Genomic DNA, 22,276 nt, shown 5'->3' on the forward strand with positions numbered 1-22,276 from the left:
AATATTCCTTAAACCGAAACGTTTTTCTTGATAGGTAAATTTTAATAGGAGAAGAGAAACGATTAAGATTGCATAATGATAATAATATGACAAAATACCGACTAAGATAAATTACTGTCATAATAAATTTAGCAATACATATTTATTACTTCTAGGCAAATACCTTAACTGCCTGCCTTATATATACGTATCTTCTTCTTGGTCGTACACTCATGGCTGAGGTTGGATGACCACATTTAAATTTCGTCAACCTTTGAGCGATATATATATATATATATATGATTTTATTATAATCAAATACAAGAATATGAATTCTGCGAAAACTTTCATTGAATAGAAACTCCCTGACATTGAAATCGCATTGAAATAAAGTGATAGTTTTATATTGTATAATATTATAATTTTAATAAAATTAAGTTAAATATATATTAAAGAAATAATATTACCACTATTGCAAATTCTCAATATGGAAATGTTAAAAACAATTTTACTAAAAACAATAGTGATGTATGGAAATAGAATGTAATATTGGTAGGTATGGATGTTCGACATAATAATGATGATACATATAATAATATATTATGATAATACTCGTATATCACAAATGTTAATGATTAGCACAAAATAGAATATAAATTAATCCAATACCATTTTCTAATTTAAACTTTTACTTTCTCCTTACTAACAATCCTTCATCTCATATTTATGACGCGTCCACGCCTTCAGACAACTACTAAAACTACAAACTTACAACATAATATTATAAAAGATTCTGTATTGAATTTGAATATACGTTAACCATTTCCTGTCACTTACAATACGTATTATTATTATCAATCAACACATCTAATACTATTAGCATAATATGTCAAGTATAATGAGACTGTAACTCAGATAGACCTTTGTCTAAATTATAATAATTTCGCTATTAACATTTTTTTGTATTTTTCGTACAAGATTACTGAATGTTTTGAGTATGTATTGTGAAATCCAAGAAAACATTCCTTATTCAATATTATAATTTAATTTCAATACTGTTGAAGTTGACATAATCTCCGCTTATTGAAAATCTGTTCAGTATTCAAGTCTTCGTTAATATTCTATTTATATTCAAAGTACCTATTCGCTGAGGAAAGGTGAAGGCCGTTTTGAATGCAACACTTTTACTTAAGTTTTTTTGTTCAAACAGAACGACGATTCCGATTTATGCTCAAATGATGATTCGGTAATAAGTAATTGTTCATAAAAAAATATGAATTTAATATAAAACCTGACATCAACGCAATAAAAAGTGCATATTTTGCATCACATAAAGTTGATTTTCTTTTCAATGTTAGTATTCATATTTTTTTCTCAAAATTATAATTTTAAAAACTGAAAAAATTAATGTACAGTTCATTCGTGTCAAAAAGCAAAAAATGTAAAAAATAATATACGTAGGTATTTCTATTATAAAACCATAAAAATGAGTTATAAAAAAAAATAAAGTAATAACATCGTCAGCCGGGATCGATCCAATGCCAGATGAAGGCCTACCCTAGTTCTGCCTACGACTCTTAATCCGTAGATTTTTGCTGCCACGTTCTTTCATAGAACTTGATGTGTTAGTAAATCCGATGAATTCTAGAAGCCACTGAGTTCTAATCTTAAAATGTATTTATCCAATGACTATCCACTCATCCGTCGACATGTCCGGCTCATTGCCACTGTATCAACTATCAACTGACCAACCTATATTTGCGGCTACATATACATGACGGGTAAAGATAGGGTAAATCAAATCATTGGCCAACCTATATCAATCACAACGCGCACTTCTGCCTCCTTCCATATCCGTTGTTTACTTTAGTGTTAATTTAACATTATTTCTAACATACTGGTGTCTATACAACGTTGCACTACTCTTAATTTATTGAGTTTTCTTGCATTACTGTTTATACACTCTACTGTTTATCATATTATTTTGAATTATTGCGAGTACAAAATCAGTAAAATGTATTGCTTAAAATAACAATTTTGTATGTACAAAACAAGACTATTTGTCATGTATTTGCAAAAGTAATCATCGTTTATGGTGACATAACATTATCTCACTAAAAAGTAAATAAAAAATAATATTTTTTTAATGTATTACTTAAACAGTTATATACGCGTGAAAGATTTCAAGATGCTCAATAGAAGTACAGTGTATATTATTTGCGAATTCTTGCTTGGGCAAAATATATTTTTGTATTGTATCTATGCACTTTTTGTATACTTAGTTGGTTTTGCAATATTTAAAAGATTTATTCGACCTGCCTATTCACTAATACTATAATAATATACCAATACCGATACTTTTTCAAAATACTATCTCATTATAATTGTCATTACGTATATAGGTATATAGATATTACAATATAGCGTTCACTTAATTGCTAGGTTATTTAATAGTCACTTATAAAAATTAATGGCTATCTTAGACATTATTATTTTATGCAATGTAATAATAAAAAATATTATTTGGGCTGACTGACCACCTAAAATTTAAGCGCCGTTTGGAAAAACTTTGCAAGTGCCATGTGGACTGATTTGCGTCAAAAAAACTTAAAAATAATTAATACGATCTGGAATGTGGTATTATTGACGAATTAATATTGTTTACTGTCATGAATTGTTGACTCACACGAAATATGTCAAACGTTATTCTATGGATAATTTTCATATTAACATTATGTTGTCGCATGCAATATTCTTTTAACCGAAGGTTCAATAACATTATTAATATCTTGCATGGATACAATTATTGGTTTTAGTAAGATACAAAACTAATATTGTCTTATATTATTAGCTAATTAAGAAAAATCACGGAGCGTTTATTTAGTAGTTATACATGTAAACTTTTTTTAACTGCCAAAATAAAGTAAAAATAGAATTTTTCTGAAAGTTGAATTATAACCGTCGTTTACAGGTAAGATTTGTTGTGATCATTGTGAGGATACATTTTGTATTTAAAAGTATGGTATTAAATTAAATATTGCAGACAATTATGAACCTAAGTAAATAGCAAAGTATGTCAAGTATTCAAAGAAAAATGGTGGTAAATAAATGATTAATTTCGAAATGTATACATTTTTACTATAGGTTGATTTTTAGAGATTTGCTAGTATCCGATTCATGATTAGATGAATTTTATTATTTTAATGTTTAAACATGTAAAATTTTTAAAGAAATTAAGTTTTTAAAGTTTAAAACATCTCATTTTTGGTTAAAAATTCTTGTGTACTCGTTGTACGTATCTTTCCAATTGTATCACATTAACATAACCTAATTTTATATTTGGTATAATAAAGTTATCATAATATACACTAGTTTAATTGTTGATTAATAACAATTAATAATGAAATATAATCATTTGATTTAATAGTGAGTTCATAATATTAATAAATTGAAATATATTGAATCTATGTGTATCATAGCTTCACTGATGACACTTTGTATTGTCTAATACGATAGTATACTTAGTTGCAACTAATTATTGCATAAATAATTATGATTAAAAATGTATAGCAGGCAAAGATGATAACAAAAATTTACACACTAAATGACTAAATAATAGAAAATGTCATTATAATGTTTTGTTTTTGTATGGGAAATTTTTTGATGTCAGGAATGTAGGCGTAAGTAACCCACCAATATGATATAATTTATTTCAAGTGACCCATCAAACGCTGTAAATTTTGAAATCAAATCGCAATGAAATAGGTAGTGAGTGATAATACCAAAAACTCCAATTATTATTGAACATATAAAATTTGAACATCTCATGCATCTCTAAAAATTTTTTTTTTAGAAAAAAACACGACACCCGACGGAACTTGAACCGGTAACCGCTTTTCCAATTAAACTACGGGCATCTTACTTAAGAAGTTCTTATATTAAATGCTTATCAAATTGTGTTACAATTTTGGCTGTCAATTTTTGTATATTAAATTATAGGTATATACATGAGATGCTTTCAAATTACCTATGTATGTTTAGTATACAATGTTGTATTCTCAAATATTGTGAATTATTCGTTGAATAAAAGAAATAGTTTATCACAAATATTGTATTAGATATTATAATATTAATATTTATTTCTATAAGGTTTTCGAAAATATTATTATGCGTTAAACGACTTTAGTTGAGTCAGAATTTACATGGTAAGATTATATTATACTTAATGACAATATAAATTGTATTAAATTCTGCATGACGTTTTTGTAATCGACAGTGATATTTTGGTTGTAACACCTTTATCAAGATTAGACTTTAATATACCTTATTAACAGACGGATAAAGTCATTGAAATGTATTAAGTAGCGTAGAAAATTCGATTTTTAAAAACGATATAGGTGTGTGGATGTGTTTCTTTATTTTTAAAAGTGTATTAATCTATCAAAAGCTCACACAAGTATGACTATCGAAGTGAAAAGCGTAAGTTTTTGTGAAATATTTGTTTATCGTAATAATATGAACAATTCCAGAGATTAAGTTCGTAGAATCGTAGCGAAAACCGATCCAAGAGGATATACATTTTTTTAAATGTATAAGTCCCAAATATATTATATATTTTATTTATTACTAAACAATGTGATCTTTGATCCTTTGTATTAAATAATGTGAAATTTAAAATAAAATTGTAACAAAAAAGTCTCATAAAATCTACATAAAACTAAATTCATGTCAAGGTTACAGATGTTACGGCTATATAATTTTCCTGTGGGCAACTTACTCCGATAAAAAATATACCTACATAATAATATCTCCGGTTGGTTTGTCACCGATACAATATTTTTCATATTTCTTGAACTGTAAAGTAATGGTTTTGAGGCTTGTTAATTATTTGAAGTCGAACAAATATATGTTTTGACTACAAAAAATGAAAGGTTTAATTCAATTAATGTCTAGGTACCTGTCTAACCATTCTGACCTCTTAAAGTAATCTACCATAACTACATATATCATGATTTACAGATAAATTACTCTAATTTGTATTGATATAGCTGTTTATAATATAATATTAAATAAAATGTAGAATAGAAACGCGTTTCTTGTTTTAATATACATAATACTTATTGGTACGAATGCAGCTCTACCGAACTATACAGGATAGAATATTATAATCGAGTAAAAATTACAATATGGGGTAGCCCAATATGGAGACATCAATACGTGTAAAAGCTATTATTAGAAATAGTATTTTAATTACATCCATATATTATAAAAGAGAAGATAGATGCATATACATTTTGGAACCGTAGAAACATACATGTTAGAAAAAAAATTAAAAAATATTTGTGCAGTACAAGATAGATATTACAAATAAAAAAAATGTACAAAAATTCTTTCACAAGTTCTATTTTTTTATCATCCACATAGTGATTAAAATCATGCATGAATTATCTATTTAAATAATTATAAAAACACAAATATCATTCTAATAGATTTATGTTATGTACTATTCCATTTGAGTCGTTACTGCGACTCGGGTTTCGCCTTTCAGCATCTGCATTTACCTTTTGGTGAGTCCACATAGTGCCTAAAGATACCAGAAGGCGATATCCAGGTCTCAAAAAACGACTCAAACGGAATGGTATAAAATTTAAATCCATCAGAATTTAAATTCAAATTCCATCAAGTACCCACCTACATATTAATTTTAAAAGTATTTATATAACATATATTATTGTTAATGATACTATCTTTATATGGTTCATTTATAATTGGTTAATTGACTAAATAATTATATGTACCTATTGTTATATTCAAGACGGCAGGTTCAACGACATACATAAACTAACCGCCCAGTAATCCACCCCCACACTCTCCGAGTTTACATTTCCTGCAATATTGATATGCGAAAATCAATAAAAATCACGAATTGTGTTATAAATTCTCAATTTAATATACCTGTACTCCCTGAAGCGGCAAAATTAGCATAGGCGTAATGATTATACCGACAGTACTATTTGACCTATCAATTTACAAGATGAATATAATTCTACAGTTTTTTAAGCAAATCATCATTAAATATTGATTCATGACGGATTAACATCACTGCTAATATAGTATTTTATATACATCCGTGTTTTTTGATTTGATTTAAGCCCTCCCGTCAAAAACCTCTTTGTTTATTTTCCAAATATAATTTATATTGTAAGGAGTTAATAATTCATGTTACTTTGTTGTTTATGGTATACTTTTATGATTTATTTTGTGAAAAATTTGGTTTTTCTCTCTTGTTCGAAAAAGTTATATAAATAATTTCATATTATAAAGAAAATTATTTACTAAACCATCGAACCATATTATAAAACCTATCCTAATTCTAGTAGCCCCCGTAGAGTACAATGCATTGTGCTGGCTTCTTATAAATTAAAATTTACCCATTGATTCTCTTTGATGTCACAATAAATTTTCTACCTACCTATGTTATTTTTTGAGGAATGTGTTTTCTGTGATTTATTTAAAATAAATGGTACCCTCATCTGTAGTGTTATTTTTTTTAATATATCTGTATTTAAGCTATTATTAAATGGCGTAGATGATGTACTGTGTGTGTTCATTTTCTAAATTGTATTGTAAATTTTTGTTGCAGAGAATTAAATATGAATACAGTTGTTCGTATTTATATTTTATGAGTATGTACACTAAACTTTAGAAGAGATCTATATTTAGCTATGTACGTAATGACATTAATATGGACGAATCATCTGGAAAAAAAATGCCACTCACTTTATTGTCGGGTCTGCCGAATGGCATAATCTGTTCTAACGCCATTACAATAAAGGTGATATTGCTATAAATTACTAATGCTTTTTGTTGGTCTGCCGAATGGTTCGGTTCGAACGAGTTCGCTCAAATGAACATTGACATTAGAAATACTGCTCTGACGCCATTACAATAAAGGTCAAATTGCTATAAATTCCCGATGCGTTATATCGCATAATGGAAATCGCGTGACGTCTACCTATACATGCGAATGCGGGAATTTACTTGCTAGCTACTATATTGAGTGCGTTGTCCATTCATAATTTCATTGTATGTACGTATTCAACTTATACGCGTTGTAAATGGAAATAGGTACAATCATTTTTTGTAGTATCGATTTGTGTGTCCTGATAGCTACGAGGGTGGGTCAATAATTCCTTAGAAAAAAGCATTAAAACAGGTTTTATTTTTGTATTTTTTTTTTATTTCTCAACATAATTTCCTTGGAGCTCAATACACTTGGTTAGACGTTTCTCATTTTTTTTTAAACCGTCAGAAAAATAAGTTTTCGGAAGGTCCTCAAAATAAGCATTTGTCCGATCGATGATTTCTTCATTTGAAAAAAAACGTTGTCCACTTAGCCATTTTTTTAAGTTTGGGAAAAGGAAAAAGTCACTGGGGGCTAAATCTGGCGAATACGGTGGGTGGTCGACCAATTCGAACTTCAATTCTTCAATTTTAGCCATTGATCGTAAACATGCGTGAGCACGGGCACTGTCCTGATGAAAGAGGATTTTTTTCCTGTTTAAATGAGGCCGTTTTTCTTCAATTTTGTTTTTTAGCTGGTCCAATAAAGATGCATAATAATCCCCTGTTATTGTTTTTCCTTTTTCCAAATAGTCAACGAAAATAATTTCACGTGCATCCCAAAATACAGTAGCCATAACTTTACCAGCTGATTTTACGGTTTTCGCCTTCTTTGGACATTGTTTGCCTTCGCAATCCACTGTTTTGACTGTTCTTTCGTCTCGGGAGTATAGTGGTGTATCCATGTTTCATCTATAGTCACAAAGCGACGAAAAAATTCATCCGGATTGCGTTGCATGAGCGACAACAGGGCTTTAGAGGCCACCACCCTACTGCGTTTATTGTCGACTGTGAGCAAACGCGGCACCCATCTTGCAGAAATATTTTTCATGCCCAATTTGTCATGTAAAATAGAAATGACGCTACCTTTTGAGATCCCTGTAACCTCAATTATCTCACTCAACTTTAATCTTCGGTCACTTAACACCATATCGTGGATTTTATTGATCATTTCTGGTGTAGTCACCTCTACAGGACGTCCTGAGCGTGGTTCATCCTTTGTTGATGTACGACCACGTTTAAATTCATTTAACCAGTTATAAATAGTTGCAAGTGAAGGAGCAGATATGCCGTGAACTAAATCCAACTCATTTTTTATTTCCTTTGCTGTTAACCCTTTTATATTAAAATGTTTAATAACAACTCTAAACTCAATTTTCTCCATTTTCCATTTTTCCATTTTCCACAAGCAAATTTTTTTTTAAATGTACGAGAAACACACAACAACCCGACCAATCTGATTGAAACTTCGCAGCATACTGAATCGGTAGTGCCGCTGCATGAAAACAAACCGCTTGCAGTACTAGTCGCGCCACCTGTCGGCTTTTCTAAGGACTTATTGACCCACCCTCGTATCTTATAAATTAGGAACAACCCTTGTTTGTTATCCTGAACTCACAACCGATTCAGAATTAACCTACCATTGGAATTTCAATCGGGAGAGCAATAGCTGTGTAAGTAGAGTAATTGAAATAGCTTCGGATATTAATATATTCTACTTACGTGACTGATGAGGGTGAGTTAGAGTCTACTTAGTTCACTCGGTGTACGTTTTTACTAATATTTCGTGCCTTGTATTTACATATTTTTAACAGTTTCTTTAATATCATGCTGTGAACGCTATTAATTTTTAATTGTTTTAATTGATCATGTTCATTATAAACTTTCATAGGTGCCATAATTTGCTACGATAAAGCAGTACCATCAGAATCCAAGTATATTAATGTGGTTTTTAACAGAGTATATCCGCGAATTTTTCACTTTCACGTCACGTAAAATGAAATTTAAATTTGCATAATATCTATACTTATTGTTTTTAATAAAACCATATTTTGATTGAAACATGAAAGTAAAACAATAATATTTGACATTTATAGTATGAGTATATGGTATATTTGTAGTAGGTGACACTTATTTTTGTTAACATGGCATACGTTAGTACTAACCGTGGCTGTTTTAATATTAGGCACATCACACAGGAGGTAAACGAATTTCGCGTACGCCGTCACTAACTTGTATTATTTTGTCGTATAAAATAGTCGTTAAAGTTGTCCTTAAAGTAAGGTCGATGATATACGTCGATGATACATACTGTAGTAAGAGGATACTTAATATATCAAGTATACATTTAGTGCCAGTCACATCAAGTGACTACCTATGATATTATTTGTTATTTGAATACTTCTTTATTACTTAAACGTTTATATTAAAATCACTTAAACTCTATATTTGAAATTGTAATACAATTTGAGGGATATCCAGTACACAAAAGACTTTATGTATATGTATATGGCGAATGGTATACTGAACTGAAACGTTCACTCATCTATTAATTTTATTAAAATGAAATAAATGATAAAACCAGGTGATGGTGATTTAATTGAACTATCTTTTTCCATAAATTATAATTGGTCGCAAAATGCGATAATCGTATAAAACTGAAATTGATGAAAAATCTTAAAGAAACCTTATCAATAATACGAATGTTTAAATTCATATTGACTCAATAAAGATAAAATTCTCTTTGTGCAGGTAGTTTTTTTTTTATTTTTTATCATCGAACATTATTTAGTGGTCTTAAAAAAATCCAAATTTGGATTATTCATTATGTATATTTTATTTTGATAATACGTTATAAACTATTTTTTATTCAACGAATAATTCATTAGATTTAAGAATGTACCATTCTTTATTGGAGATACATATGTCGGAAATTTTAGCCAGTATGCTTAACCAATTTAGTCTATCAGATTGCCCAGAATCCGATGGATGGGGGTTCAACTCCTGCCCGGTGCCATATTTTTCCCTAATATCTGTGTTTCTGAGATATTTCCGAATTTTCTATGTTTAATACGTTATCGGATAAGAGATTTCTTCGTTTAATTTTATTGTTTTCGGCACAACAGCACATTAAAATAACCTGTAATTTGACGTTACTTAAGAGAAAATTTTATAATAATTAAAGGTTTTCCATGTGTATTGCAATTTTTGTTGAATAAAATGGGCATAAAACTTAAATATTCACAATTCGTTATTATAATTTTTGTCCACGCGCGATCCTTGAAAACGTAAATTTACAAAATTCGAATACCAAAATACTCATTAGCTTACAAATTATTTTATATTTGCATAATTTAGAAAAAAGATCTTATTATTTTTATATTTTATTAAAAAATATGCCCACATGTCCAATAAAAATATCGTTATAAAATCGTCTTAACAATAGATTAAATTTATCATAACATTACATTACCACGTGTCAATAATTTATTAATACTTGTACGTATTATGAAATTGTCTAAAATAATATTATTATTTCAGTGGCGTGCGGTGACTTTTACATCAAACGATATTGTTGAAAAAAACACATATATTCTTAACTACTATTTGCTAGATTTATATTATCTATTTATGATTTGTAACTAATATATTGAATATTGTGGTATGTCAAAGTGATAGCTCTGATACAATCTAATCATACTATTTACGTAAGATTGATAATATAGAACACTTTTGAGAAGTATGGTTAAATAAAATTAATGATATGTTTGCACAATCGGTACGTATATACGAGTATATATTATTGTCTAGTACTTGATCCATTATTTTTGAGGATGCTCCGCATTTACAGCATCTATTACCTTCACGCCACTGATGATTATTATTATTATATTATTTATTGAATATGACCAGCAACTTCCGTTGTCCAATTCGCAAAGTATAAACTTTGTATCGCGGGGGTTCTAAGTTGGATTCCCAATGGGGTCACACTCAATACACTTGCAATTTTTTCAAGCCTGGGTATTTTTGTGATTGTTTCATTACTACTTCACTACTTTAATTGGGTTTCCTTGTCTATTATAAATAATGTTAAAATTGAAAAAAAATGTATTACGATTTTACAAAAAAGTATAAGATTTTTTAATTAATTCATTAATTTTTTTAACATATTGTGGACATTACAAATTATAAGTTCAAGAAGATCACAACATGACATTTAGAAACAAAGATATATAAATATAACAGTATTACATAAAAAAAGAGATATATCAGTAGATGAATTAGATAGGTACAAGGAAGTACACCGGATGAGCTAAGCAGACCCTATTTTTAGATTTAATAAAACAACATCTACCTAAACTCATTCTCACGTAGGTGTAATATATCAACACCCGAAGCAATTTTGTTGAACATAGTTATCACTCTCCCAATTGGCATTACCAGTGGCAGGTTGGTTCTGCACCTTGGGAGAATAAACAACTGGTGGTCTCTATTTCTAAGATAGTTATCAGGGACACACAGGTCAACACTGCCCAGAATGGCAGAGTTCTCATTTATACCTTGTATAAGTCGAAAAAAATACGTAGCTAAATAAAGATTTCTTCTAAATTGCAGACTGCAGTATGTAAGCATGCCTAAGAGAAAGTCAGTTGGATAAAGCCACGGATAGTATCCATACAACCTCAAGTAAAGGAGTCTCAAGATCTTCTTCTGTACCCTCTCCACCATAAGGCAATACTTCAACTGGTGCGGTGCCCAAACAATAGACCCACTCTCAAGTCTGCTTCGAATTAAAGAATTAAATAAAAGTTTTAATACCGTAACATCTGAAAAGACCCGGGAAGTACGCATGACGAAGCCCAACATTTTAAGCGCTTTATTACAAATGGTAACTATATGGCTAATAAATGTCAGTTTACTCTCAAACGTAATGCCAAGATCCCTTATAGATGATATTCGTGACAGAACTCTGCCATGCATCGAGTATTGGAAAAACAACACTTTTGAGGCTCTGGTAAACGATAAAAGATTGCATTTATCAATATTGAATTCTAGTTTGTTACGCCTGCCCCAATTTAATACATTATCTATATCAAGTTGGAGCTGACGACAATCGTCCAAGGTGACAACTTCCAAAAAAAGTTTCAAGTCATCAGCGAACAACAAAAACATAGCATTTTTTATTACCAATGCTTTGTCATTTATAAAAATCGTGAACAGCAACGGCCCTAAGTTTGAGCCCTGGGGGACATAAGAAAATGTGTAAAAGGTCTGTGACTGATAAAAGCCATACGATACGTATTGTTGACGGTTCCTAAAATAACTCCCGAATAGTTTCAAAAATCGATCCGACAATCCAATAAGTTGGAGTTTTTCCATCAGGATGTCATGATCGACTTTGTCAAATGCTTTCGAGAAGTCATTGTAAGAACAGTCAACCTGGTGGCCTCTATCCAGTGCCGATGACACATAATCGGTAAATACCATCAGGTTAGTTTCCGTTGATCGGCCTGCTCTACATCCATGCTGTTCATTTATTATGAATGACTCAATTTTTGGATAAATCATGTTGTGCATGATCATCTCAAGAACTTTTGCTGGTGCAGAGAGAACAGCTACCGGCCTGTAATTCTCCACTGATGACTCTGTACCACTCTTATGGATTGGAGTAACCTTCGACATCTTCCACGTTTCCGGGAAGATACCTGTCTCCATTGCGAGATAGGTAAAGTATGGTGAATGGATGACAAATAAAGAAAAAATGATGCATGGAAAATAAGATTTAGAAAAATAAAGTCTCTAAATAATGGTGGAGAGCAATTGGTTGATAGAGAAGATACAATTATGTAAATTTGGAAATATAATTTATTTAGTACAAATAATGGTCCAAGTAAAGTTGTTTGCGGACTTTATATTTTAATTAAGGCAATCAAAATTTTGCTAAAGCGACCATATTCAGGTGGGAGTTTTTGGATACAAAGTTCTCCTTAATTATATTACCATATATACGTGAAATTTGCCATATTCTAACTGAAAACAGCAACCCTTTTTTAAATACGTACACTATAATATTATGTATAAGAATGGATAAAAGATATATCTGCCAATGAATCTATTCCAGCTAATGATGAAGTTTGTGTTAATAAATAAACTGATATTTAACTCTTCTGCAAGATTTATATTGGTAAGTACCTACATAAATGCATTCTAAAAGTCATTGAGAAAGTAAATAATTACGTCCAATGCACATATACTATTGCGTTCGTACTTGGATTTACAGCCATTGTCAATAACATGCTTCAATGTTCTGTAAAATCCATATTGATGCAATCCAGGGCTGTTAAAAATAAGACTGTTTATTAGAATTTTATTAATCTAAGTAAAATAATTAATTTTACAGCTTTTCTCACTGTTTTTTGTTTTACCATATTATTGTGTATATTAGGTATATGTAAATTTTTATGTGATTCTCTACGTAATCTTTTATTTAAATAAATTTCTTTTTTAACCTTAAAAAAGTTAATCATTACGTGCACTCATAAACGGAGCATAATAATGAGTAGATATCCAGAAAGTGAAGGTTAAAATATTAACATACTTTTTTTAATGAGGAGTGGTTGTTATTAATTCGTATTGTAAAAACTAAGAAGATTTTAGAGTTATACCTAGTACAAAGTCAAGACAATAAAATAAGTAAACGACTCCAAAATTTACAAAAAACAATTTTAATTGTCAAAATAGGATACTTCATTTAAAAATAAACCTATCCGAAAAGTTGCTCGACTGGTAGAATTTTCCATAATCTTTTGACACATTAGGCATTCAAATAACTTTCAAGGCTAGTTAGTATGCTGACCTCAACATAAAAAAAATATCTGATAATTTTTGATATATGTAGGTACACTGAATACACCCATTCGTCGAAAACTTAGGCAATTAAAATTCGTAAGGTGTTGCTGCATGATTTCTGTCAACATCATTTTTTTACAATAGAATTATCTATAGTGAAATGAAATTAGGTATTATTAAGTCTGTGAATTGAATAAAAAAAATACGTAGATGCTATTCAATCATGTCCAGATGACGATTTGCTACATAACAGTTATGGTGTCATCACAGTTTACGAATTTTATCCATACTATTCCACCCTCTCGGATTGGCTTAACGGCATAGATTCAATTAAAAATAAGAAAATTTTCACGACCAATGAATTGATTTTGATTTTTTTAGTATTAATTATAATTTAAGCAGTAATAAACAATAACTAATAGTGTATTACTTATATAACAGAGTGTATTTTGTTAAACGTTCGATTTATATATTATATTATAATTTATCGTTGATTTGACATGACCTAACGTCTCTTGATTGTATCGTGGATTGTAAAAAATAAACATATTAAATAATGATTTTTATTTAATTGTTTATGTAATGACAGATACCTATTTTTAAAGTTGTTGTTATTTAAAAATTATATATTTTTAATTGTACTCACAGTGCAAGCATGTTTTTATATTACATACTTATATTTTAACAATTTATTGTAAAATACATTACCTATTATGTATTTGACCGAATGCAATGCAAGATTTTCAACCCTGACTTCTTCTATATTAAGTAAGTTGTTGTAAATAGTCTTTTTTTCTGTGTATTGTTTTTAAGTGATAATGAGAGTTAATAGCGATGCCATTAGCTACGGCATTTATTACTAAATGTGTAAATTGCATTATGTGCACTATTGCTTGGCAATCAGTTGGCACATCTCCATCCGGGATTAGACTATGGATCGCAATCCATTCACACGACCAATAAGAACAATCGTATTAAGAAATTTACGAAGGACAACGTCAAAACCGATCGTTTGGTCGTGTTTTTTCTAAGTAACTTTATTTTTCATTTAAAATTTAAAAAACATGACAGGTTACAATACCCGTTGTTATCAATGAAGTCCGTCTCTGAAATGGTAGTTTTACATTTTTTTTATTTGTATTTATTACATCGGTTTGAGAAAATGGCTAAACACCGTTTATCGTAAAAATAAGTTTAACAATCCTATAATCTCACATAATCGCACATAATTGCAATGGTTCATTTAGATATATGATTAGTCAGATTACAACAAAAATATTGTCATCTGTATATTATTACCTCTACTATAGAACAATGTTTAGAATATGCACTTACAGTCAATTAAATCAGGAGAAAATCGCGTTTTTTGATTAAAATTTACACACTACTTTTCAATCAATAAGTGGTCTTAAATTTCTAGCTGACAACCGATACTTGCAAAAAGTCTGTCAAATGATAGTATAAAATATAACCATTTGCTCTGTTTTTTTCAATAATAATATATTAAATAATATTTTCATAGTATGTAGGTAGCTACCTACATTCTTAAGATAATTACGATTATTATTCTTTTATAACAATAGATATTTTGGAAGTTGAGAATATGACGAAAATAATTTTATTCTGTAAGAATATTTTTAGCTTTTACCGGAAAATATTACCAGAGTAATGCACGTAAAATGAGTTATTAATCATTTTTTCTTTTATTTTATATACCAAATTTATGTTTGAGGATTCTTTCAAATAAAATGAGTATCTAAGTAAAAATAAGTTGTATACATGAATACCAATAAAGATTTCAATATTGCAAAACCCTGAGATATTCGATGTAAGTTAAATAGCGTTTATAAAATCTAATATTAACTCATAAATAATATTATTCCTAATATATACGTAAGTACCTAGTTGTATTATAATTATTGTGTATGTTTAATTATATTTGACCACAGGCAAATATATCAAATTAACAAAGATAGGTAATCGGTTATATAGTTAAATAACATGTTGACGGCTAGTTCTGCCAGTTAACTATAGAGAGGTATTCCTGAGGGAAACAAGTGGCTTTTTCTGTAATGCTATGATTGTTAAATAAAATGTAGATATGTAAAAAAAAAATATAAAATATTAAACAGTGTTTCCCAACCTTTTTCGTGTCATGATACTATTTTGTATTAGTCAAGTAACATGTCCTATATTCATATGGAGAGGGTCTTCACATGAGTATAAAAAGATATTTTAATAGAGTGAGAAAATACAGTAAAAGTAATCATGAATTAAAATTTACTCTTGAATTATTATTTAATTATCAATCTTAATCTTCTCTCGTGTTGTCTATATTCGCATGAGAATTAGAAATCATCACGTTTTCTTTGATTCGATTGTTTCTTATGTGATTTGTCAATAGTTTAAAAATAAAGTTCTGTTAATAATTCTAAAATAATTCGAATAGCTATTTCGCGCTATGAACCCATCCTCAATATACGAGAAAATAAATATAAAACATACTTGTATGAATTTAAATTTTCTAATAACGTCAAATCGGGTAAAATCGAGGTCAATGGTAAAATACTAGTACATTATCATCAACGTAGATCAATCTACTGCCCGATGAAAGCATCCACTAGTTTCTTTATCTCTATAAATCCCTAAGAAGCACACAAGAAAGATTTTAATATATATTAAATGACGTCAAACAAGTTTTATCAGATAATATTTATAAACCTAATTTCCCATACACACATACCTAAACTGGAAAAATATTGATATGAATACAATTAACTTTTATTCGGAATTTAATAGTAGTTGGCGGCCTCCTAGAAATTACCTCGTCACCAAATTGGTTGGGAATCAGTGGAATATGGCATTATTTAAATAGTACTAATTTAATCTCTCCTAAAATATATGTAGGTCTGCGTGCGATACAGTCCCCTTTTTTCGTCACATAGCCAGCAAAGAAAATAGCAACTTGGAAGAGCTGCCTATGGATGGACGGATCACATCAAAAATGTTACTGACATAAACCCTGCGTGCTGATATTAATTACCAAGAGCGGTGATGCTAAGCCGCGGATACGGTTGTCCGACGGATAAATCATCAGGGTCACGATCCTCAGTTATGAGCTTCTGGTGAAGTTGAATATTTTAATTTTATTGGAAAGTCTGTATGCCGAGCATGTATTACTTTTTCAATAGCAAAGTGATAGAGTGTATTTTGAACTTAGATTTGTTGGTGAGATTTACCCTTTGGGAAATGTTTTATTATATCACCTGTGCAGTCACGTTTCTAAAATTTTCTAGGTGTCTGGCATGCTAAACTACTTTTCGCATTCCTTTTGAAGGATGTCACTGTTTAACGACTGTGAATTTTATTCATCCGCCTGGTGCGATTTGATACTATATAAGTACGTGATTTTTATTTCGCATGGTTATCCATTGGGTTTATATCAGAATTATTGGTTTTAAAATTGAAACCAAATGTGAGTTATTATATATAAAATATTTTTTTTGTTATTCTTTTAATGTCAACATAACTATTATTTTCACCACTAATATAATATTAATTGTGAAAGTGTCTGCCAAACATGCATAAAATTAGTTTTTTCCCATAATCTAATTTAACGATTAGTTATTCAATTAATCCTCTATTCACGGAAGGTAAAAGTAAAAGGATCAATCATTACTTAACCTTATAATCGAATATTATAATAATTTCTCCAGTAGTTCCAAACTTTTTCAGACAACCAACGTCCGTTACAGTATCCATTTTGCCGGCATCTTGTCGTACTAAGTAAAAAATCATATATGAAAAATGAATTAACACCACTTAGAAATACGTAAAATGACACATACTAATGAAAACAATTTTAATGCAATGTGTAAATATTTCCCAATTATTTATGATAGATACACCAATTAATGCGTGGTTTTGTTCTTTTACGTGCATACAGATAATTTCAAGGGGCCTGTTGATGATGTGCCACTTTTAAGAATCATGCCGTCTGCCAGGACCTCCAAAGATAGCGTGAGCGCTTACTCTAGAAACCACTGATGAAAAAAGTTTATTCCGGTCGAAATAGCATTCAGAAGTTTACCAGGATAGCTTACAACTTAATTATACTACTAACCGATCAAAACAATATCATTATACATAAATCAACTAATTGTGCACTGGTTATAATTGGCCATGCGCAATATTTTAATGTGAGATCTTTCTGTAATCCTGTCTCGTATTGCTACAAATAAAATGTTAAACAATTACAATTATGTATTGCTGAGATTAATTAAACAGATTATGTTGTTTGAAATCGGTAAACAAAAACTATTCAATTCGGTCTTTGATGTAATTGAGAAAATTAAAAAAAATATTGTGCCATCCTTTCATATAATATATACGTACAATTGATTTCAACATGAATGTCAAATAAATATACACGAATCACACTGGGTGGGTCAAAACGTATATCTGAATTCAGAAGATGAATGTTTGTAACGTTTTCCCTCTCCTAGTCTTTATTAACACCCCCTTCAATAGCAATTGAGCTGATGATTTACAACTTATCCTCGTAATAAGGTCTGTAAAGTTACCTCTCACGTCGTGGAAAAGGAGAGAAAGGGTCTTTGCTCCGGAAGCGTGAAATTGTAAAAAGGGCAAATTACTATATTACGTCCGTTCGCAAAATAAAAGTTAAAGCTCAATGGCATTTCCGAATATTAATGCCGCTATAATTACCGAGTAAGAATACCTACCTAACTATTGTCTATATTATAAATTAATTTGATAATATGAGAGTATTAAACATGTATGCAGTATGCACATATAAAATAAACACTAAAGAGTAGTAAAAATATAAATGGAATCATTTTTTAATTTAATATTAAACATCATAGTATGAATTGTACAGTACATTATATTATATTTTACTTATTCGCGGCAGTGAATTTATTTTCATTAGAGTATTTTCATTCTTTTGAAACAATTAAAATATAACAATATTTATTTTAATAAACTTGGTTATTTAAATTTGGTTTATTCATAAAACACGTTATAATGGTTTAAAAACTGTGTTTACATACCTATGTAAGTATTATAAGATTAATTATTATATTCATTCAGTAAAAATTAGACAATCAAAATTCATAGAGCGTAGGCCTAAATGCTTCGAACGTAATATTTTAAGCTCGTAATTTCTCGGTCATTGGACTGCTACTCCAAAATCGTTCGCCTACAAAAATTTACTGTAGGCATTACGGAAAATAAAGTAGCAAGTACTAGAAAAGCATTTTCGCATTCGTTTTTATGAATATTCTATTTAACGTTGCTAATTTTACGTTGAAATACTCCATGAGAATTTATATACGGCTATTTCGTCATTTCTCATAATATTATTATAATCGATGATATCATAATCATACCAAATAATTTGCATAAAAAGTGCACTAATAAATTGCTCATATGAAAAAGTTCTGTTCGTATATATAATACAAGAAACTGCTTACAAACTTTGACCACCGTATTTTTTACTTTAGCTCTTTTAATTGCAAAAAGAAGAAAACCAATCGTGTATTGTCATTATGTATAAATAAAAATACTATTCAGTAGTTTATTTACTAATGGATATCAACGTATTAAAAAAAATAATATCGTGATGTAGAAGGATTTAGTTTCCTATGCATATTGGATTGTGAAAATAGCTTTGATCTAGTTATCGATAATAGTGCTGCATATTGATTCTACATATTGTTATCGCTGTAATTTATATGTCAATAAACTAACATAACCTCAACATATGAAACAAAATAGGTTATACAAAAGTGGAGCCAGAGTTTTATACCTAATCATTTATCGATTTTAGGGGCACACTTGGAAAGTTTATAAATGAATAAGTAGCTACATAATATAGTAGGTATGTAATTTTCACACAGGTGAACTTATTGAATTATGATGCTAAAGTAATATTTTGTTTGTTTTTATTATTAAAATATTAATGATGCATATTTACATAAATACATATTTTATAATATAACAAGCATTATAAAAAAAGTTTGTTAAAACTTTTAATTACTATATCACAATCAAACTATTTTATGTAGATATGGATTTTATATGATTAATATTAAAATAATAATAGTTATTTTTCATATTTTTAATCCTAGATATTTTGTTATAAACATTAAAATATAAAACTTTCTATTGCTCTCTCGATTCTCCATATCAAAAATCTACGTACATAACATTTAAGGAAATATTATTCGCATGTGCTTAATGCAGTTATGTAAAAGCTGAAGCAATTATAAACGATCTTTTATACATGGAAAATAATATGTACTTATTTATTTTTTACATTGGTTTATTTCTTTTTCATATACACTTACCATGCACACCACTATACTCCATCCTCCCATCTTTAAAGATGGGCTGTAAAGTCCTTGCTCCTTCCGAAACTCGATTATTTCGTTCACACTTTGAAATAAAATTAAAAAAAGTTTATAAATAAAAAGTTTTTTCTATATAGTTAAAATTGTTCGTTGCACGTCCGATTACTTCTTTCGTTGCACAAAAAATCGATGGCGAGCTTCATGCGGAAGGAGAGGAAAGTTTTTCTCTTCAGGAAGAAAACTTTTCTTTTAAGGAACATTAGCGTCAAAATCAGCACAGAAGCATAGTGCCGGCCCACGGCGGATCGTTGGTTCGGCCTCACTAACTATCGGCCGTTTAAAAGATGCGCTTATATTACCTCTCCCATATTACAAAAATACAAAATCACACAGAGTTGAAGAAGTAACTCAGATGTATTCTGCAACAGCTCTCGACAACCATTTTGTACCGCCCCAAAATGATTACAAATCTTTCTAAATATTATATCATAAATATAATTTTATTATATTTTTTTTTATTTTGCCATACGGCATCATTTTCAAATAAGATATCAACGATAAATAAAATTAATAGTTATATAACATTAAAATAATCATTTTTATAATTTCATCTACAATCCTGTGTATGAAGAACTCTATTTCTCAGATATCGGAAGACTTTTGCATAATGTCAATACTGTCGGATTTGAACCACGACTCACAGACTTAAATTATTTTCCCACTACACTTTAGGTAACTATCAACTTATTAATTATTAATAATAGTATATTAAAACTAGATACACGTAATTATATGACATATTTGTAAAATCATTGACTTTAACTCAATGTAAATGAATTTTAAAGTAACAGACTGTAAGTTTATGATTATTAATTACATAATATATTTTTTAAAAAATCATTAAATTAATTGTATCATAATCTACTAACTTTTAAAGATCACTGTGTGATGTTATGTATTTGTTTGTCGTTTTATGATTTTTTAACTCCTAACACGTTGATAACACTGCCAATACTAAATAGCAAAAGACAATATGACTGCGTCATTGCTCATCAAAACTAATTCGTATTAATGTATTGATGATTCAATCAATCATTTTTGTATGATCGGTGTCAATGAATTTGGCAAAACGTGCTAATTTAATAACGCATGGACATGAAGAGCTTACCTACATAATCATCATCATCATCATCATTAGCCTGAATCAATCCACTGCTGCATGAATACTTTTACAAGCTGAAATCATTTCTCTCCATTCTGTGTGATGTATTTTCAGATATTTAACGAGTTCATCGTTGTAGCGGTCTCTCCATTTACCTTTCAGATATTTTCTACCTCTTGGGTACCACTAAATGACGAGATTTTTTCATCGAGTGTCTCAACTACGAGCTATGTTTCAGGCCCATTTATATATATATTTAGGTCTTTAAAAAATAATTTAATTATTCCATTTTTTGCTATTACGTCCCCCATTGTGTCGGATCAACCTTTCTGTCAGAAGCTCTAATCGCTGAACTATTTATATCGGCTATTCACGTGCGATCTAATCCAATGAATGAATAGTCCAAATGTATTTAATGACCACTTTATCACTGGCGGTATCTGATAAAACAATCCTGTCGGAAGTTGATTATATTCTTTTTTGTATTGCGTTGCTTACAAGTAAGGAGTCGGGAGTCGGGCGCATTCCAGTACGCCTCGCAGCCCCCAATCATTCATCAGTGCCGGTGATAGTGTGAATAGAAGTATCCGTAGGTTAGACGATTATAAAAATATCGGTCTGATGTAGTGGAAACGAGGGTTTACGCGTTATACCAAGTATGAACCTCTCCATTCTTGTCGAAAATTCTGAATATATCTTTTATTAAGGCTCTATATTTCGCACATCAAACTATGATTTGAATTACTCTATCTCTACCCGCCATGTATATGTAGATCAAGCTATGGATTGAATAAAAATAAGTTGTCTTAAAAAAGAATCATAATTATTATTCTAATTTGTTTCCAAATTTTCATTTGAAGGTAATCAGCTAAATTCTCGCATTCTCTCCTGTCGTACGAAAATTCAGGTGTACAACATGCTGACCCGACTGACCAATACTGACCTACGAGTCAGAGTGTTAGACTGTCACCATGGCCGATGAGCGTGCGATCGATATATTTGACAGGAA

General features: G+C 29.7%; 1 protein-coding gene across 6 annotated transcripts in view; it reads right to left on the reverse strand.

Annotated features, from left to right (window-relative positions):
• The window catches only part of LOC147068188 (uncharacterized), a 109,465-nt gene extending 89,036 nt beyond the window's left edge, over positions 1-20,429 (reverse strand). For all 6 annotated transcript variants that reach the window (XM_085953304.1, XM_085953307.1, XM_085953306.1 and 3 more), the window contains exon 1: positions 20,103-20,429. In XM_085953304.1, the coding sequence (XP_085809430.1) occupies positions 20,103-20,132 (30 nt within the window). In that variant the 5' untranslated portion in view covers positions 20,133-20,429. The remainder of the gene's footprint in view (positions 1-20,102) is intronic.
• Between the last annotated feature and the right edge of the window lie 1,847 nt (positions 20,430-22,276).

Source organism: Rhyacophila brunnea, unplaced genomic scaffold (genome assembly GCF_057557595.1).
Source record: "Rhyacophila brunnea isolate RB1 unplaced genomic scaffold, BYU_Rbru_1.0 scaffold_3, whole genome shotgun sequence".
Lineage (NCBI taxonomy): Eukaryota > Metazoa > Arthropoda > Insecta > Trichoptera > Rhyacophilidae > Rhyacophila > Rhyacophila brunnea.